At 29.4% G+C, this 19,220-nt stretch overlaps 1 protein-coding gene across 6 annotated transcripts in view; it reads right to left on the bottom strand.

Annotated features, from left to right (window-relative positions):
* Positions 1-19,220, bottom strand: part of LOC129960945 (proton channel OtopLc-like) — a 78,947-nt gene that overhangs the window by 3,004 nt on the left and 56,723 nt on the right. For 5 of the 6 annotated variants that reach the window (XM_056074703.1, XM_056074702.1, XM_056074706.1 and 2 more), the window contains exons 3-7: positions 7,559-7,793; positions 3,289-3,403; positions 2,966-3,212; positions 1,220-1,380; positions 65-260 (exon numbers count right to left, since the gene is read on the bottom strand). In XM_056074703.1, coding sequence (XP_055930678.1) covers positions 65-260; positions 1,220-1,380; positions 2,966-3,212; positions 3,289-3,403; positions 7,559-7,793 — 954 coding nt within the window. Of the gene's footprint in view, positions 1-64; positions 261-1,219; positions 1,381-2,965; positions 3,213-3,288; positions 3,404-7,558; positions 7,794-16,214; positions 16,466-19,220 lie in introns of those variants that run through there. The other variant, XM_056074701.1, reaches the window with a different exon arrangement.

The raw sequence follows: 19,220 nt of genomic DNA, 5'->3' as shown, positions 1-19,220 counted from the left end.
TAAGAATATCTACATTCACAATTCTATACTGTGCATATATTCTGTAATTCTAATTAACTCTTACCATAACTGTGCATGCCTTCTTGTTGTTGAGCTTCTAAAACAAAAGCAGGTATAAGGTTTGTAGAATTAGGAGTGATGAGGGTTAATATTTCATGTTTCGTTTCTTGCACAAGTACGTGTAACCAAACACACATATTGGTTGCAATCATATGCATCAAACCAAACCTGGCTAAAGTTCTATACTTGCTAATCGCCATCTAAAAAAGATAAATATACAGGCATTAAGCAATAAAATGGAACAATATATCTAATTTTTTATTTAATGCAATTTACTTATTTTTTAATATATGTTTATAAATAATAAATTTAAAAACACACATTTTAGAAGCACGATTTCATTAGTGTAAGAAAAAATGGATTTTTTATTTAAATAATTGTTAACTTCTTATTTTTTAACTCACATAAGTTATTATAAATACTACAGTATCTTATAATAATTTTTAATTAACTACTAGATGACAGCAATAGTCTATAATAAAATTCAATTAAACTAATCGATTAACTAATAATTAAATTTAATAATATACTATAATAGTGTATTTTTACTAAGGATACATAATACAAAAGTAAAAAATTCAACACACCAGCAAATGAGAGTAAATTAACATAAAATTTCACCATTAACAATGATTCATAAAACAAATGATTCAGAAATTATATCTTATCTTTATACTTTTTATGATAATAATTAGAGAAAAATAAAAGAAAAAACATGTATGTATGGTTACTCAATGAGAATATTGTAATAATAATGCTGAGCAATTCATATGAAATGTTTCTCAATTGTTTCAAAGATAATTTAAAAAATACTTTAAAATGTTTAAGATTGTCAGATATTTTAAGTGTTATAATATTCGAAAATGATTAGAAAGTCTTATTAAAAAATTGCAAAAATTGTATTACTAAAGTAAATTATTGTATTGTATTATTTAATTATTGTATTTGATAACATGCCGTTCTCCTAAGTACATCATTTTGGTATAATCGATTGAACGACGTCCTAACGAGTTTTTTACTGTACCAAGTCACAGACATGAAATCTACAGCAAATTTCAATTATAGGATGCTTTTCTGCTACCTATAGTATTATAGATTGCTTTCTTGTTCTATATTTTATAGAAATAAAAGTTAGATAACAGTTTTCTTTTGTACTTACTCGTGAATTCAGGAAGATAAAGTACAGCTGTATGAACGTAAAGGCCATCCGGCTGCTTGGCGTCAAGGCATACAGAATATTGTAGCAATGGGATTCCACTTCTAATTCGAAAAACTGTCCGAATTCCAATCCTGAATATATCATGCTGCCTATTCCAAAAGCTAGAAAGAAGAGTTTTAAATATAAGACTCATAATTGAGTTAGCTAAAAAAATATAGCTTCAAAAGTACAGCTTCGGATACTAACTGTACAAAAGTAGAGTTAGTTTGGACAGCATAAAAAAAGAGAGATTCCTTTACTCATCTGAATAATCAGATTGATTATGAAAGATAATTAAGATTATTGAATATTTCTTGAACTAAATATAAGATGCCATTTCTATTATTTATTTTACAAGAGATGTAATTAAAGCTATAAACCTATCGAAAATGCTTTAAATGTAGTTGAAAATCATGAATTTTTCTTTGATTTGAAGAGATCTCGGAACAACATTAAGATTATTGACTGATTTAACTTTTTAACTAATTGTGAATGTAGTAATATCTGTATTGTGTGAATTCACAATACAGATCTATGGCTTCAATATTGCATCTTTAATGAATCTTTCGTGTGATCCTTGACGATTAATCCCGGGCATGCGGTAAATAATATCTGAAAAACGAATTTGTATTTAAAAGCGTTTTTTCCAACCGATATTGAAACCATAATTTGACACAAAACTATAATTGTAGTCCCAAAATCACATACCAAATTTGATTTATTTAATTCAATGCGCTTCTGAATTATCGTGTTTGTGAAAGTGTAGGTCAACAAATTTTATTTATCTAGCTTTCTTCGTTTTGTAGTTTTTATGTTAACTTATATGACACAGCAGAACAGACAGATTTCCCCTGAACGGATTTCGCTTCACATTTGATAGAAATATGCAAATTAAGTTTAAAGAACATATACCAAATTTAATCCGGTTAAATCAAAGAGTTTTTCTATTATCCTGTTCACAGAAAGATAGACAGAATACCGAAGATGTGTTTTTTGAACTTAGGAATGTCTGAAACGGTGTGATTCGTTAGAATCTCGAGATCAAATTATTTGACGATTACCACAATTTCTCTATACGTATATCAGAAAAAATATATATAAATAATGATTCTTGATCTTTTAAAATGACTTAAACAGCTCTCATACATTGCTTACTATAACCGTCATCACTTTTCTTTGGACAATCAGATGTTCCAAAATGAGGTACTTATAAAAATTTCTTTGCAGTTCAGATACTGATATTTTAAAGATATCTAAAATTCGCTATTAATTATAAGAAGTCATAAAAATATAAATAATATCCATATATAAATGCTAATTGCTTTCTAGAAGTGATAAAATTTCCAGCATTACAATATCCAGTATCTTGTCTTCAAATTCATGATTTAATGAGCAGAGAGTCATAATAAAAATTCTGAAATTTCGATTCATCTTCCACCAAAACTTATCAGACAGGTAATTGTTGCAATTATATCACTTGAATATTTGTATGTACGATTTAGAGTAATGAATTTTACAGGAGACAGTAAAAAGCAGTCTCGAATTAATGAATATTTGATGAAGTAATGCTTTTGATATGAATTCGATGTCATACATGATGTGGGAACAATGAGCAAAATATTTCATACGCGCAATCTACTTTTATAAAAAGTGATAATAAAAGAATGTTAAAAGACAAAAATATTCGAAAGATCATATTGAACATACCAACAGCTCCAAGTCTCAGATAGAAGCTTCCGCAATGAGCAGCATCATTAAATCGTCTTTTGCTTGTTGTTGCAGTACTTCCTTGCTCCATCGCACTGATGCTATTAGCAACAGAACCAACTCTTTTAAGGACTTGCTTGAAGAATGAATTAGTCTTGTTTCTTTTTGGAGTTTCTGACCGTAGCAGAAACAGGTAGACATATATCAAAAATACGATACTGCCTAGATAAAGATAAAGGTAGAATCCCTGAAAAGGAAAAATTCGTTATTTAATTCGTCCTTTAAAAATAAAGACATTTGTTTCTAAATATTTTCATATTTACCTCATAATAGGATGCTGGAATCTTGTGAGATATTACTTCTGCCAGAGGAAAGCTGATTCCCATTACAACCAACAGTTTCGCATATACGGCACTCAGCATGACAACCAAAGAGTCGCTGTCGAGTAAAAGTGATGATATAATTACTACATAAATTTTTAGAGACAACTAATATCTATTAAAATAAATGAATAAAACAATTTTTTAAAACTCAGTATTATAATTTTCTAAAAAGTAATTTTTATTTAATTATTTTCGAATTTAAGCTTTTTAATTTGTGATTCATCAATGTAAATATCATGGAATCTTGAAATAAGTCTTTTCTCCTCAAATTCACAACTAGGTAGCGCCACTGGTAGGGAATCAAATTTAATTATATTAATAGATTAATGGATAATTAAATTTTAAAAATATTAAAATAGAACATTTTTACTGAGAGTGTTAGTAAAAAAATATCAAAACGAGAATGCCAGGAAATGAGTATACACTCAATAGCAAATCCCATCTTAATACACATGAAAAGTTAGATAAAGGAAATGTTTAAATAATAAAACAAATAGTAAAACGAATTCCAATTTGTCTTGAAAAATATTTGATTCATATATCTTACAATGTAATACATTGGATTTCTATTTCTTAAATAAAAATGAAAAAGAATATTCTGGACAGGGAAGCCTATTGTTAGGTCTTAACATCGAGATTGGAGGATCAAGGGTGCGAGACATAGTCCACCGAATATCCACCGTGATATGTGGGACTGATTATATTAACACCATAGTGAAGGAACAAATCCCCTTGTCCTTGGATGGAGTGGAAATTTCGAGGTTGAGGTTTCATCTTAGAAGTCATTCTCATCATTTGATCACCATTCAAAATCATGAATTGTGTCCTAAATAGCTCTCACACATTCTAAACAAATCGAACATTATGTAGCATTTTTTAATGTACTGAACTTTCCTAACTACCTTTACAATTTTATATTCTAAGCCTGAAATTTTACACCCTATTTTTCATTGCTAAATTTCAAAATTTTCAGTGCTTTTGGTTTTTGACTTTATTTTAGAATTTGTTTTGTTTTGTTTTGTTTTGTAACAGATTTTTTCAAGGAATTATAAAGAATTTTGTTGGAAGCTAGTTAAACATAAAAATAAAGTGTATATTTAGTGAACTATATAATAAAGTGAACAATGTTCCAGAAAAGAATAGGAAAATGGAGGTACGACATCTTGTGAAAGTGGTTGAAGCTGAAGAAAGGAATTTGCATGAAATGCTCTAGCAATTTCAAAGAAGAAATGCGAAAATGTTAGAGCTTTCTATTTTGCAAATATATAACGCCAAATATATATTGAGAGACCTTTAGACTTCAAGAACCAAGAAAATTTTATATTACTTAATAATCAAAATACTTGCACAAGCTAATTTCAAAAGTAATGTGCTGAAGAAAAGTTAGGAAAAGCATAAAAAGGGTTCTTTTTGTATATTTCAAAGCATAGATATTACACAGGAATTACCCTTTGATTTTGATAATTAATTTAAATCTTAGCGAGATAGATTAGAAATTGTACATATAATCGTCCAAGAATTTAAATAATTACATTTTATCGCAGTAGTTTGTTTTTGCACATTTTCCAAATTGAAATCCAAAGCCTGGTTTTTAATGAGATTAGATTAGATGATGCGAGTGACCACTTATACCTATTTATACAGATATTGAATTTGAGATTTCAAAAACATACGTAGAACCATGATTTTATTGGGAGGTATTATTTTCGAAATAAAGCAGCCGATACTAAAGTCGATACTTCTCAGCCAGAATATATAGATTTATATTTAAAAGTTGTTTTTCGATTGATTAAATAAAAATGCCATTTATTTTAATTCTTAAACTGCCTCATTGTCTTACTTCTTCTATCAATGACAGAAAAGGGCCCAGCCTTGTGTAAGAAAACACACTGTCAGGCAATGAGGCGCGTTTTCTCTAGGCGATATTGCAAAATTCTTCGTACAGCATGAATTGTTAATAACTTTTCTCCACCAAGAAAAAATAAAAGCAAATTAAAATCCCTGCATGGATTTATATTTTTAAAAAATGCTACAGTCATAAATGAGAAAAAGAATCTCCAAAATGATACAAACGAAAATAACCATTTAATTAGAAGAAAAAAAAACAACCAGTGAAATGCTCATTAACTTCCCAGTTCCCTGAGAACACTTTATCAGGAGTTCAGAGTATAATCTTAATTTCCAAAGATATCCAAAAAAACATTTGATTTTTTAAAAATTCTAAACTCCTAAAACTACGACGTATTAACTTATGAACTTAAAAGAAATTATTATCTCAATGTTATTAACTACCTATGTTTAACCATATACATATTTAGCTATTAAAATTATTTATCTAAATTGAATTTATTTTCAATTTAGTTCATAACAATCGTAAACTAATCTTAATCTAAACTTTTTCGTCTAATTTAACTTCCTACTTTTAATTATAATTAATGATTTCACGTGGCAACTTGACGCTGTTAAGGACAGTTGCATCTTCAATGCAGATGCAGTCTAGAACCATTTATCTTATTTTGCAAGGCATACATGATAGCCATAGATGAACTGAGTCTGTTTCCTTTCTTAACTTACGCATTATTTTGTAATTATTCATAGGATCATCATGTATAACTATTACATGAGTAAGAAGACGATATTGCATATAAAAGATTTAATGCAATAAAATTACAGCTATCTTTCTTCCATTAGTACTTGAGAAATTTTCTCGAAAATTCAGATAATTCTTTACAGCATCGTCCATTCCCATATTAAAAACAATTACAAACTTTTTTCACTAAGTAGTTTAAGAAAAAGACATATGAAACCACAATGTTGAACAGTAAAAATATAAATAACTTACAAATGATACCTGTTTTAAAAATGAAAAATCAAACAAAAAGTGACAAAGAGAAAAGATTAGAGAAATAACATTCATTGAAAAAAGTATTTTTTCCCCTTCTTAGCTGTTATTTATTTTGAATGAAAGGCTTGTTTACTTCTTTTAAAAAAAATATCTGACATTAAATGCAATGACGTGTTTAAGGTTGTATTGCTCGAAAAAAGATCGTGAAATTTTGTTTATGCTAAGGAGGATCCAAAAGTCAGCAGAAACTTTAATGAAAATCAATAATCCCCAAGATAATGAAGACAGAAGGATTTAATTTGTGCAGAAAAGAGGAAAATGAAGCCAAGTTTTTATTTGTAAGGAAGTCATAATTTAATGGTAAAACAGTTTGCGATTAAAATCCCCAGATGGCTCTGTAATTGGTAGAATTGGAGGGAAAACGATTTGGAAATGTTCATTGTTTCATCTTCCATTCAGAAGCACAGCCAGCGGACTTGGAAACACGCTATTAGCAACATTAAATAGCACACAAAGATACATGTTCTCTCATATCAATTAGAATGGTACTTATTGTTGTGAAAATGAGTTCTTGCTCGTTTGACATCTATGCTCTTTATGCAAATAATAAATAATGGTTTCGTAATTTAAAAAAAAAATATATCGTCTCGTGTTCATCCTTTCAATGCAGAAGGTATATTTCTATCTTCATTCGTTTGAGAACTACGATTTAAAAAAAACTTTCACAGACTTCTAGATCACTCTGCATATCTAAGTATCTAATTGTTGTATGCCTTTAAAACTAAAATCATTTTTTTAAAGCTTGATAATGTATTCATGAGCAAAGGTGGATCCATTTATAATTATTCTCTCATGGCGTTGTATTTTCTCGATCAAGTAGTGTAAATGGAATCTTTTCATTAAGGAATAAGTGAAAGCTTTTCTGAGCTGATTTTGGTAATTTTGTAGCATTCTGAAAACTTAATATTGTTATATTTCATGGTATACATTTTTATATTTCACATATATTAGTATATTATATATAAATTATTATAATTCATTGTATATCTACAAGCAAATTTCTCTATTTAATTGGAAATACGTCGTATTGAAATATAAGATTGAAAAAAGGAGCATTATCTTTAAGTAAAATAAAAGAATTTCTTAAAACTGTTAATGTCATTATACAATATCGTTAGATTAAACGAGATTGTACCACATCTATTTTTGTATTATTGAATATAAAAATTCATGTATGAAAGGCTAAATAAGATCGCTTTCACTCCGCGTTGAAATGTATTCTCCTAGTCTAAAAATAGCACAGGTAATTAATGAATCGCATTTTCCATAATCCTGATTTAGAAAAAGAAGGAAAAAAAATCTTACTTTTCAGAGGACTCTTCTCGGAAAAAGACAAAGGCATCTTTCCTGCTCATTGTAGGTGTTGTTGCCAAAGTATTGATGGAGCCTGCGAAAGAGCTCGCTCTCGAAACAGGTCCCATATCCAGATGCAAGGATGGGGCTCTTTTCCGATTGATATTCGAATTGAGGGCCCCAATGCCCGAATCTTCGCTGACTCTTGATGGAATATTGGGTCGGATATCGCCGCTGCCCCCAGCTTCTGGAAATATGAAAATTTCAAATAAACAATGTTTCGATCCAGTTAAACTTTATCAAAAATTATCTTTTATTATGCGGTATTAAAGCAGAATTCCTGTAAAAAAAGCCTGTGAAAAATTAAACAGCAGTTGTGAGATTGTCACTTTTTATAGTTAAAATAAGCAATATTCTCTGATGTTTTTTTTTTTTTTTTTTGATTTTCTATCGAATTCTAAAGTTTTCAATTGTACGTATGATTTTGTAATTTTACTTGTACTTTCGCCTGTTAGCTGTTTTTGAGAACACTAGCTAAATTGTAATTCCAAATATAGGAGACCGGGGTAAGTTGTCACAATTTTTAAAAAGATGCTTACATCTTTTAATGTATTTGCGATTCCTAAATTAACTTCTTTACTTTATAGTTTAACTATTCGTTTATAATATGCATTAACTATAACATTAAACAAATGTTTTGATTTCAGTTCCAAAAATATTTTTTTTTTTCGAAACTTGTCAGTTACAACTTGCCACAAATGTGGGGCATTTTTTAACAGACATGAGATAAGTTGTAACATTAAAAACAACAGTATATAAAATTATTTTTTCTTTACTATTCTTTTATTAATTTAAATGCACGGGACATTTAATAGTTATTATTACTTAGCATATTGATAATAAATATTATCATGGGATTTATGGTAAAATGACGAAAAAAATTATATAACCAATCAACATAAAAGTCAGTCTGCATCAGAATTGCAGTTCATGCCAGGAAATGATAGGCCGTTTTCTTTCACACACATTTTATACCCAAATTTTCCGAATTAAACATTGAACCCGTTTTCCTTCAAGTTAATTGTGGGCGCCAGTGGTTGTTTTTAATATTTCAGTTCCGAAACCGGAGTGCTCATGGTGCGAGACCCAATTTCACTGAAGTACCGGGTCTGGTGTATGCTAAATCTGTTAGGGGGCAAATGTATTCCGGCTGATGTGACTTAAGAAACTTAAAGACGGGGGTGTCAGCTCACGCGCCATCCTTGTCATCTAAACAGTGTTCAAAATTACCCTATAGCGACGTTATTATATTACTATTGGGTAATATGCTATACTATAACATATCGTCAGAGTTGCTGCAGGCATCTCTGCAAGCTAGAGAAAAATTAGCTTTCTTTTTTAGAATCTATATGATAATTTAAAATCTTCTTCTTCACCCTCTCTTTATTTTCTACTTTGGATTTCTTTCTCGAAACTTTCATTTTCCCATATCCTTCGTTCTTGTTTTCTTTTTTTATTAATTATGTGGTCATGTGATTTTTCAATTACTTATTTTTCATGTGGGTCAGTTAGGCAGGGAATTTTCTTATTTTTTTTATTATTAAGTGAGGCTTTGTTAGACTCTTTCAGAGTTGAATTATTAGGAAGGAATTTAATCTTTGAGGAAGCATGTTAATATTTAAAGCAAAAGTCGAATTATATGAATCAAATACAAATCAAGACAAATCTGGGAATTTGTAATATAATATATATTGACTCGAGATTTTGTTACTACCAACACCATCGTATATTTCAGACATTTTTGTTGATTAATAACAAGTATTACAATTAGAAAAGAAAATGAAAACAGTTTTTGAATTCTCAATTTAGTGGCAAAATAAATTAGTAAAAAAATATCTTTGTATTTTTGAAAAAGTAGTTCTTGAAAAATCAACAAATTTGTCTTAAATCAAAATTTGCGAAATATATTTGTTTTCCATTAACTAGATAAAACAGGCACATTTCATTATATCTCACTACCCGTTTCTGTAGGGTAGTGAGATATAATGAATTAATACGATATACGATTAAAAATTTCAGAATCCTCTGCTTAAAGTTCTTGTTACAACCAGTCTCTGTTACGACTAACCCCAAGCTCCTCTGTTACTGATTTAAATTAATACAAACAAATTTAAAACTTATAAGTCGACTAAAGGCCGACAGAACACAAAATTCAACACCTGGTTCCAAACAATTATATTTAATTAAATGGAGCTAAATGGAGTAAGAATTTCTGCTTCGTAAAATATGTACTAAAATTAAATAATCTTAATTACGAGCACTTACAATTCCTAATCCTTATCACAAACACAAATTTTAATTAATTTACGAAAATAAAATGGCAAATAAAAATAGAATGAGGAATATAGAAAACAACATCGTACGACACAGATAACAACAGCATGACAAAATAGTAAGTATGCATAAACAGTTGCGGCTAACAAGAAAATGTACTCACAATCAAACAGTAAAAATGCAGTAAATATTCAGGCAATGAAAAAGCAATATAATTGAAAAATATATGTATCATGAACCACTATATTAAGTCAAGAGAAATGACAGCAATAAATAAGTAAATGAAAGTAAAAAAAAGAAAAAGAAAAATGCAAACTTTGATCCTTTGAACAAATTAATACTGCTTACCGATTTTCATCATATTATTCTGAGAGAAGAGCAATAAATTTGGTTTCCCACTTAGTTAAACTGGCAAATACAAAATTGCTGACAGTTGAGGACGTATTTTAAGTGCGAAAACTATAATCAGAATTTATATATTGAACTTAAAAATATTTTTATAAAATTTAAAATAATAATAAATAAATTTTTCATGGTGAAAATGTTTTGCAACTCCCAATCCTTTTCTGATCTTTTTCTTTAAACTTATGATTTACTCTTCCATAGCTTGAGCATTTTTAATATAAAAAAATGATCCACCGAATTTTGATGCTCCACATTAAAAGGCGGCTTTTAAATTTTGGTTTTTCGCAAATGTAAATTATTTAGCTATAGAAAATCAGCAAAAAGCGTTCATTAAGATTGCATCTATTGCAATTGATTTTTTTAGTTTGTTAAAAGTATTCAGCTCAAAATAAACTCTTAAAGGTCAGAATCAAAAAACTCGATTTTTCACATTCGATAAATTGCATCTATGTTGATGAGCTGCTTAAATTAATTTTTAAATGTAAGACGTGTCTTCTATTGGCGAACAGAGAGTGTTTTGTTTTATGCTTCCAATAGCGCATCCTCTAATTCATTCTGAGAACATTACTCAATTAATTAAGAAAAAACAACAACTTTTCATTGCAGTTGTTACCAGTGAATTTTTCTCTTAAACCACTATTTAAAGATTTCCCTGTAGATGAAAGTTGAAATATTACCTGTGGATGTAGTACACATTTTCTTCACTTCTATGTGCAAAGAATAATTTTTTCTCTGAGGAATTAGTGAATGGTATGTCAGAAATTGTGAATAAAAACAATTTTTTCGTGTGTATACTGTTGCTTTTCTAATATGATAAAACCTTGTTTATGTGGAATATTTCATTGATTTAACCGATTCGTGACACAAAATTTCATTGCATAACTGAATGATACGCATTTCGAGATATGAAAGTGGAGCCCATATGATTTATGTCTAGTATTTATACAGTTTAAATTGTGAGATCAGAAGTCCGGTGGATTTTTCAAATTTGTAACCATGCAAATACATATTCATGCATTCTCAAAATCGAAATAAAATAAAATTAAAAATGCATTAAAATAAAGAAAAATGCTGCGAATATTAAACTAAAAATGCGACACCACTTTAAAAATCTTTTTGTTTACAAGCTTATCATCCTTCTTTGGAAAATTTTTTGCGTTAGCGATGTAGTTTTGTAATAACTTGCCCTAATGTTAGGTGAAAACAGTTCTTTAGGTGCTTGGAAATTTTGCATTCCTTCATCGTCTTCATTAGCCACAATTATAGTACGTAATAAGATACTTAGCAAAGTAGTAATAAGGTTAGGTCTTAAATTAGCAATATATTTACAAATACATGTGAATTCTTGATTGATTGATTGGGTTTAATGGCACAAGATTCAGATTTGGTTGTGATTTGCTACTGAGAATTTTGGAAGAACACTTGAGAAAAATGATGAATCTTTAATTTGGTAATATGTGCTGAAATGCCATTTGAATTTAGACTTAATCTACAGATCACCACCCCGAGAAGTACATCGGATATAGAGATGAGTAGCTTCCGTAATGGTGATTGGTTCTCACCTCTTTGGTGGGTACAGAAATAATGTGGGGTGGTTCTCCTTACCGATGACGGGACGTGACTCCTTACGGGGGGAGTTGTATTGTGGCCGTTGAGGTCCATTAGGTCTCAAGCTTAGTTCCCGTCAATGCTGTTGCGGCCGTCAGATCATTCAGATTTTTCCATGTACCTTCGGACGGGTCAGAATAGTCAGTTATGACGATTATTCTATAGACCAAAATATACAGTTCAATGTTTAGGCCGTCAGTTTAATTGGGACACTTCTTATAGATAACCATTAGTTAAAAGACGTTCCGAAATTGCTGTGCATGGAGCAACGTTTTATACTATCGTATTTATACCTATTACGGCTTCTAAATAAAAGGCAGCACCAATGAACATGCAGACAGTAAAAGAACATTATGTATCCGAATCTCTCCATTTTCTTTTGTAAACACCAATCAAAGTCCAACAATTCGTTGTGTTTAAGATTTATTCATATAAAACAGTTCGGTTATCTGATGCTACTAGTTATTATTTCTCTTCTCTATAAACTTCAATTCAAAAACAATTAAAACAAACAAAATGTACTGAAATTATGTTTTCATCACGCACAAACTGTAAAAAATAGATCAAACTTGTAAGGTGCAAGAGAAAACTTTGATTTTATTACACATTTTTTATTGTATTTATAATTAACTTGGTGTTTATATGAGATTAGAACATACGACAGCTGCATACGAATTGTCAAGAAGATATATCGTTTCAGGTACAGGAACGCCGATATGCCATGCCATCAATATTCATTTTTTATCTAGCATGAACAAAGTGCCAGCCTTCCTCCAGACATCAGCAAGAACAAGAATTGATCTTGTAAAGATTGTATTATGCGACCTTGACACGTGCAACTTTTCATTCCATAAACATGCTGCACAAGCCAAGATGTAGGTGGTAATAATACATATAATGGCTCATAAATGAATTGCAGAACTGAAACTTATTTATAAGCTGAATGATGGAAGAATATCTTTTTGTTTATTCACATTTCTCGCACCTCGGACATTTTCGACACTGTTCCACTTACTGGGTCAACATATTTTCTATTCTGAGTTATAAATTTGGAAAAAAAATACACGGGTGTGTCAGTCAAAAACCACATGGAAAAACTGTCAACGTATATATAAATTTCAAAATTATATCGAAGAGATAATAATTCTTATGAAAATTGTTATTCGAAACTAAAATCTTTTATTTAAACCAATGTACAACAATAGAGACATGTACAAGTCAGATTATTTATTTTAATAACTTAGTACCAGAAATGGTTTTATAATTAAGATGAAAAATTTTATAATAATAATAATATATATTTTTGGAAAAACTCTGATAAACAAAATTCATTCTTTAATTTCAGCCAAACTCTTAAAACGGAAAAGACATATTAATTAACTTCTAATCAAAAGTATTTCAATCCTTAATTTATTAATTTCATTTATTTTTATTTCCATGTATTTTATTTTATTTCCGACAAAGATTATTTCAAGAAAAAAAAAAATAGGTTCATATAAGTAAGTTGATATGTCTTGCCTTAAATTGAAGAAAAACACTTTCGTTTTGAGGCATTGTATTATTCAGTACATTCGATTATTTTTCAATAAAAAAAAGGTCATTATTAATTATAGCTTTATATGACTCTTTAAGACAGAGCAAAATGGTTTTTTAAAATTAAGTTAAAATTCTAGGGATAAAAATATTTTTTAATCAAAGAATTCTTGCACTTTTATCAAAGTAAGTCATTCTTTTTTACAAACTATAACCATTCGCATCTTTAATGCAGCTTGATATTATCTTAGAGTGTAAAAGGTTATTAAAAGGAGAACAAACCTTTTGCATCATTTTTTTAATTCAAGAATTCGAACTAGAACAAACAAACATCGTAACTAGATACTTCAAGTTATAACAGATTAAAAAAAAAACATGCCTGTAGGATAGAGTAAACATTGCAATAATGAATCTATCGATCAGTGAATTTTGACCGCAGAGAATTTAATAAGAATCTGATAAGGCAAGCTATACGTCAATTAGGCTATGCTACTATTTTTGCCATCCGGTCATTCAACTTTTTTAATACTTGGAGATACAACCACTTGCTCACATTAACCAAGCCTTGAAGTGGTTTGAACAATAAAACAAAAATGAAGGCCGCAGAGGTGTAGAACCAAGGCAAACAAGTGACCGTGGAAATAGGTTTATCACACTTTCTTTTCTTTTTAATAACTGTAAAGAGATCGCTGAAAGTAATGATACCAATCACAAAAGAAAAATAATAGAGGGTCTTTATTATTTTTAACATAGGATCTTTTTAAATTTATTATTTTTAACAGATTATAAATTTTACGATATGTTAAATTTATTTTACATAAAGTAGAACATCGGCGATAATAAGATTAAAGTAATGGTGTCTTTCAAGAGGATTATGGGCTATAAAATCTTGACTTTTACATTCACTTAAATTCGAATGTATCTTGCAACAATTTTTATGATATAACAAAGTAAATATTATTTTATTAATGTGTTTTAAAAAAGATAATAATTGCAGTAACAGTATTGTTCATCGATAACGATGACATAACCGCTAATAATGTTAACATTTTTCTCTCTTTTGAAAGCATTTGATGCTTAATTATAGCAAGCAACATGTATTTTGATGAAATGACATTTCTAATAGTCGGCATTTCCTTTGAGATGTAAATGTTTCATTTTCACTGAAGTGAAACATCGTGGAATATGAATGAACATTTGTTGTATTATTTTAATTTTTTAAGGCATCTTATAAATTAATGTACCACATATCTAAAATAACACCATACAAATGCAAATTATATAATGATAAATATTATTAAATGTTTTATAGTGTAAATACAATTAATAAATATTATCAGTTCGCGGTTATTTCATTGAAAGCTTAATGCACCTGGGTTGTTCATGCACGTTAAAAATTTGTTTTCTAAATATATTGATTCTTATTTTTTTTTAAATCGAATGAAAGTATAATAGCCAAAATATTTTTCTGTATGTTTTTAAGTAAAGAAATCGTATGACTGAAAAAAAAATTAGTCGAACATTTCAACAATGTATCTAGAGGAAATTTTAGAAAAGAAATGTGTGATACACAAAACTGTGAAGAAAATTGAATTGGAAAAAAATATTTAGCCATTTCATTTTATTTTTTAGACTTATTTATTCAATAATTATTTAAATCTATTTTTAGACTGACAAAGAAACCATTCTATCTCTGAACAGATTTCCATATCTCTTAATTAAAAGTTTGTGACATTTATTTGCTGAAGAAAATTCTTTTAGACTAGTAAGAAATTTTATAGAAATCAAAAAATTATTAGGAATTCAACAGTATATCTCGTAGAAAAGAAAAGGAAAAGAGAGAGAGAGAGAAAGATGAACTGTTTTTTTTAAAAAAAAGAGATTAAAGAGATATAAAAAAGAGTGAAGGAAAAGAGGGGGACAGAAAAAATTATATATTTATTGGTTCCCAGGCATCATAAGGAGAAATTAATAAATTATTTATAATCATCCTAACCTTATTTTTAAAGATCCTTAATTTTTTTTAATAATTTATTCTATCTATTTGCTGAAGAAACATTTTTTTTTTTATCTGTCTGACTTTGACACTGACAAAGAAAGCTGTTTAAAACATGAATTATCTGTATGCATAAATATCTACTAAATAAATGCAAGAATTAAGCAAATATTTATTATTGAACGTTTATTTCGTACTCATTAAGGCTTGTTATACAAAATTTTTTCATTAATAATATTTACTATTTTCTATGAATTTTCATGGACCTTTGACCAAAAATGAAATTTATTCCTAATAAAATGCTATAACTTTGCCATCTGCGTAATTGGTTTCCCAAATCTTTGGATTTTTTTTAATGTTTTTGTCAATAATAAATTAAATTCATAAATTTTATTCCGAAATAATTATGATATCTCACTATCATACATATGCAAAATTAAAATTTATTCATCAAATGTTTTTAATTAAAACTATGTTTTAATAATAATTTCAGATAAAGCTGTTATAATAAGACCATCTGAGTAATCCATTCAATACAATTGATATAAGATGATTCATTATAATAATTATTAATATAAAACCCATAATTTATACGATTCTCTGCTATTTCGTTTGCACTACATTTTATTGTTTTTATTTATAAAATAATTTATATTAATTTTTTTCTATTTGTCATCTTAATCGCTTTTTCTTTATTTCAATCAAAAAATATTTTTTCAATATTAATATTTTATTATAAATAATTTTTATTAAAATTTATTGTAAATATTTTATTATGAAATTATAACTTACCGTCTGATTCCGAAGATGATAAATTGATATTAATATCAGTGGTTGTTGATGACACAGTATCGCACCTGACATGTTGCGCCTCTGAATCCATATTGTTTATGAAAGACATTTCCTTTGGGTATAAATTTCGGAAAAAGATCCTGTGACAGCAGCCGGTTAATTCGAAAATAAGTGATATATATAACGTAGTCGCCCGGCAATCAAGATCAGAGAATATACGTGAAGGAACATATTTGAGTGATGATACGAATCTCTCATCATTCATCGGGTCCTATCGCAAGATGAGAAGTTTGTGAGAGTTCGTCGGTCCTTTAGTACAGAGATAACCTCTCTAACCCAAAATATTCGACGCTTAACCTTGTCTTTAAGGAGACGAAATACAAATTCAATCTCACTCATTTGACTAAGAAGGAAGTTCTTGTGAAATTCCACGGACTCAAAACGTGAAGTTTTGAAGGTTAAACTTCTGTAGACATAATCACAAGTGGTCTTTATTGTGGCCAGAAGTGGGATAATACCTCAAAACTGCACACAAAAAATAAGAGTAGATAGATAAAAAACTTATTAAATAGTTTGCAAGGGTTTTGAAGATAACTGAATTAGGAAAATATTTACGGAAAGAAAGTCGCACATATAAATCTTCAAAAGTATGGAAATTCATAGTGTATAAAGAAGTACCCACGCTTGTTGTTAAGACTGCAGCATAAAATAAAACGAGCAAATGAAATTTAGTAACAAACGCATCCAGTTTGCAAGTAGATGGTTGCATCAGAAATGTAACGTGCGGTTTGACTAGAAGCAAAGACGTGCAAGGTTTGTATTCTTGTCTCTGGTATGACCAGAGACAAGAATACAAATTATTTGAGAATCTGCTAAAAGAATTCAGCATAAAAATATTTAAACCCGATATAAAGTACGTATTTCAGACTATGGAATGCGAGTGACTAAATTTTTCTTTCTACAGCATACGATTATTAACAATGCACATTGTTCAGAAAAGTACATCGAACTACAATATCTTTCTGCACAAGATGTTCACAAACAAGGAATCGGACAGTATTTTGCGTCGAACTGTTTTTCACCATTAAACAATTTTGATGATATTTACATTTTAGAGAAAAAATTTTTGAACTCGATTGTATTGATGATGATGTCGTGTCAGCGTTACCACGGAAATGGGGTGCAGTAGCTTCTGAGGGTAAAGACCCCTGAGCACCCGAGGGCAGAAGTCTGTCTTCTAGCTCATATGAAGATGAAACTCACACATTTGCTTACACAACCCCGTTTTACACGGAGGCACATTCACACACCTCACAGATGAAGAACAACCATACCCGAACCGGGATTCGAACCCGGGACGCCAGATCACGGGGAAGATGCGCTACCCCTCTCAAAGGACGCCGGCACTCGATTGTATTAAAAGTTTTATATATTAATAATATTTTAACATACCATATTCGAAGGCCATAGCTCTCACAAATTTCCTTTCAGTCCTTCAGTCTATTAGTGCCATGAAATTCATTCAATACATGATCAGTTCCATCAATTCCTTTTCTTAACAGAAATCAACTCTTGTACTAACCCTTGTTCTCTCTCTTTGTCATATAACTGAATGTGAATAGATATATTTTTTTGATCCTGCGTGAAAGTTAGTGCATGGATTATACGAGGTCGTTGTATTTCTCATAATCCACAAATTTATAATTTTTACCCTATGAAATGTCTTTGCATTGCGTCAAACATTAGTTTTAAAAAAATCAAATAGTTTTTCCTATTTTTGGAGGATTTTGATGTTCAATGAATGGTATCTTCAAGTCTAAACTCAGTTAATTTTTGTTTTGGTGGTAGTTTTAATTCCATTTGTTCTTCTATAACTAGACACGTCCACAAGTCAAAGAAAGTGATGAAGGGGAAGAGTGGCATTTTTGTTAGCAAAGTGCGACCCAGAGTATCTTGACAACAATAAATGCTAAAGAGGAAGTATAGTATTTTCTGCTGGTGGAAGCTACTCGGAGCAATTTACAAACATATGGGGTAGATATCCGACTTAACCTTTATGTATAAGGGAGGATATGCAACCTTCTTGGTATATTTTTGGTTCGATTTGTGCAGTAAAACTTTTAAATCTCCAATTCCTTTTCAGATATGCACCTATTTAAAACGTAAATTTTGTCTATTGCTTTCTGTGCATCTTTTATATTCACGAAAATTCCTAACATTTCAAAGTCCCAAAAATTGGATTTTTCCCCCCCGAAAATCAAAGGGCTCTGCAGTAAAATGGTTTAGTTAAAAGAAGTCCAAGTGCAAAAATTATCCTATCGCCTTTTTGAATAAAGTTTATGATAAAAATAATTGTTATTTATAGCTAAGAAAATTTACTCGGATTGCATTTGATTTACCAACAATTCTACAGGAAATTCTAAGAATCAGGAAGTTCATTCCTCTCTCATTTGTTCTCGTTTCATCTCGTTTAAGATTCCTGTATGCCTCATAAATCAGAATCTGATTTTATTAGATTACACAACTTAACTCTCCTCTGCCAATTTTTCTTTTTCAGGACTGTTCCACAATACTATAAGTAATATAAAATATTTCGTTTTCTACAAAGATTTTGGTGACTACTGTTTCATTAATCATGCTAAGATGATCACAAAAGTTGAAAATTCAGAAGATTTAATATTTAGAATTAAAGTTTGCTTATTAAATAATATTTTCTGTTACACAGACTTTTTATTCTGTTTTTTAAGCACATCATCCTTAGAATTTTCTCAACTTCCTACTTAATGTTGAGTTCTACACTTACGACTGTGTTCTTTAAAATACATTGAGTTTTGTTACGTTCACTTTACATTATTTCAATTTGTATGTAATTTCGAAAAGCTGTTCAAATTACTTCAAAAATTTTATTTTATGTGAAGAATATTTTTTAGTCGGGGGCAATAAGATACAACTAAAGCGATGCAGCTAAAATGTTCACAATTTGACTAAAATATTAAAGCCAAACAC

The sequence above is a fragment of the Argiope bruennichi genome, chromosome X2, assembly GCF_947563725.1.
Source record: "Argiope bruennichi chromosome X2, qqArgBrue1.1, whole genome shotgun sequence".
Classification (NCBI taxonomy): Eukaryota; Metazoa; Arthropoda; class Arachnida; order Araneae; family Araneidae; genus Argiope; species Argiope bruennichi.
Note: the sequence above shows the minus strand (reverse complement) of the source record. Positions and strands in the feature narration are given on the sequence as shown.